At 20.3% G+C, this 2233-nt stretch overlaps 1 protein-coding gene across 1 annotated transcript; it reads right to left on the bottom strand.

The window, feature by feature from the left end:
- Positions 1–442: 442 nt before the first annotated feature.
- On the bottom strand, positions 443–1343 carry Phum_PHUM465010 (Sorting nexin-20, putative; the record flags this gene model as incomplete). Its single annotated transcript, XM_002430117.1, has 2 exons — positions 443–963; positions 1115–1343. 2 exons carry the CDS (start codon positions 1341–1343, stop codon positions 443–445), a joined length of 750 nt encoding a protein of 249 aa, XP_002430162.1.
- Positions 1344–2233: the final 890 nt, after the last annotated feature.

Below are 2233 nucleotides of genomic sequence, written 5' to 3'. Positions count from 1 at the left end.
TGTTTTTAAAAATATTTTTTAAATTATTTTACAAATAACAAATATTGCAAAGTTTTGTAATTATTATTTTAGGTTTCGATTCATTCTGATAAATAACTAGTTTAAACATTTTTTTTTTTTTTGTAAACAGTTTGTATTTAGGTCAATGATGTAAAAATTATTTCAATTAAGCATTTTTATATTTAATATTTTTACCATATGTTGAAAATATTTTAATAATTTCAAAGATAAACTATTAAATATTTAATTATCCTTATAAAAACAGATGATAAATTTTTATTTTCGACTAAAGAATGGAGTATGTAAAAAAAATAAAATTTGAAATTATAATAAAATAATCATATATTATTTAAAACAATTAAGACAAATACAAACATAATAATACTATAAAATAAACTTAATACTGTAAGTCAGTTACAAAAAACATAAATAGGAACCAAATTTAATCAATGTTTAAAATTGATTCAAGTAAAGATGGACAACCGTCAACTCTATGTCCACGTAACTTCAATGAACTCAATCTAGATTCTAAAATTCCTTTGTCTTTCCCAGTGATTTCCCACAAGTAACTACACATTTGAAGCAATGGTATGTAATAGTACAATAAATCAACATCACTGATTCCATCAAAACGTCTTATTGCTATTTCAGAATATTTGATGGCGTCTTCTAGTAAATTTGTATCTGCAGTACAGCAAGCAGCAAGACGACAAAGAGCAACAATAACAGCTGGATGTCTTTCGGTATGAATTTTATTTAATATTTTAAAATTATTTTCTAATAGTGGTTTGGCCTCATAATATTTTTTGTTAAATAAATATTTTTTGGCAAGTTTATCATCATTTCCAATTAAAAACATTTTAAATCCTAAACTTTCTAGCAGTGTAACATTTTCTGAAATAATTCTTAAAAAATTTTCCAAGCTTGATAGTCTTGTTTGTATCAGATCTGATGAAAAGTTTCCTGTAAAAATTAATGTTAAACTTGAATGAATAACTTGATGATAAATAAACTTAGGTAATCAACTATTCATTTGTACTTTATTCCTTGAAATTTTAAAAAAGAATGTAAATGTAAATGTCATAGAAAAAAAGAAATAAAAAAATGAACTTACCAATCAAAACTTTACGTGGAAATGAAATTTTTGTAGTCAATTGTGGATAATTTTGACGTAAATTTAAAAACAATTCTAAAAAATCAGAATAACGTCTTTCCACGAATATTGCTTGGGTATCATTATCAGATCCTTGGTGATAAATTTTAATATCATATACAACATATTTTTTTTGATTTTCTTTGTCATCAACTGTTCTAGCAGATACAATATCAAATTTTGTCCTCATGTATGAAGTAATAATTTTAAAATATATATATAACTTACAAAATTTTTTTAATTTTAAAAAATTTATTTTTTACAAAATTTGTGACAACATAATTATAAAATAATTGGTAACTGAATTACTTATTTATTAATTGAACAGAAATAATTTTTATTTTGTATTTAAATAGTTAAGTGTCATACAATTATATTGAAATTTACAATGTTTTAAAACATGTAAATAAATTCAATTTTTTTTTTTTTTTTTTTTTTTGAATACAAGACAATAATTTTACATAATATATATGTATTAAGCTTTTAACAGATTTTTTTTTACAGATAATATACTTTTTAAAAAGTTATTTTTATTTTAAATATTGGTTTAATATTAAAAGCGTAATTTTTTAATGCGAAAACAAAAATTTGGTGGGATTAATTTACATAATATTCAAGTACGTAAAAACAAAAAAAAATTTAAAAAAAACAATAAAAATACATAAAAAAATTCTTAAAGCTTTGTCAGTTATAAAAATAAATATTAATCTAATTAAGCTTGATCGTTAAATAATACCATATTAAAATATTAAAAATAAAAAAAAAAAAAAAAAAACTTCGATAAACAATAAGTGAAGTTTATACCTTTAATTTATATTTTTTTTTTGATAAAAATGAAATGGCAACAAATTGTATTAAAAATCATTTTTTAAAATTTTAGTTAATTAAATTAATTCGTTTTTTTTTTTTAAATAATTACTGTTTTTATCATTTTGGCAACGCAATTAACAGAACTTACAATTGTGTTTTTTTAAAAATATTTAATAATTTAATACAAAAAAAAATTTTAGTACTATCATTGCAGTGGGATTTATTGTTATCCCGTCATAGAGTATTACAATACAAAATGTTTTGGATGAT

This window comes from Pediculus humanus, genomic scaffold, assembly GCF_000006295.1.
Source record: "Pediculus humanus corporis 1103172108248 genomic scaffold, whole genome shotgun sequence".
In the NCBI taxonomy this organism is placed as follows: Eukaryota; Metazoa; Arthropoda; class Insecta; order Psocodea; family Pediculidae; genus Pediculus; species Pediculus humanus.
Note: the sequence above shows the minus strand (reverse complement) of the source record. Positions and strands in the feature narration are given on the sequence as shown.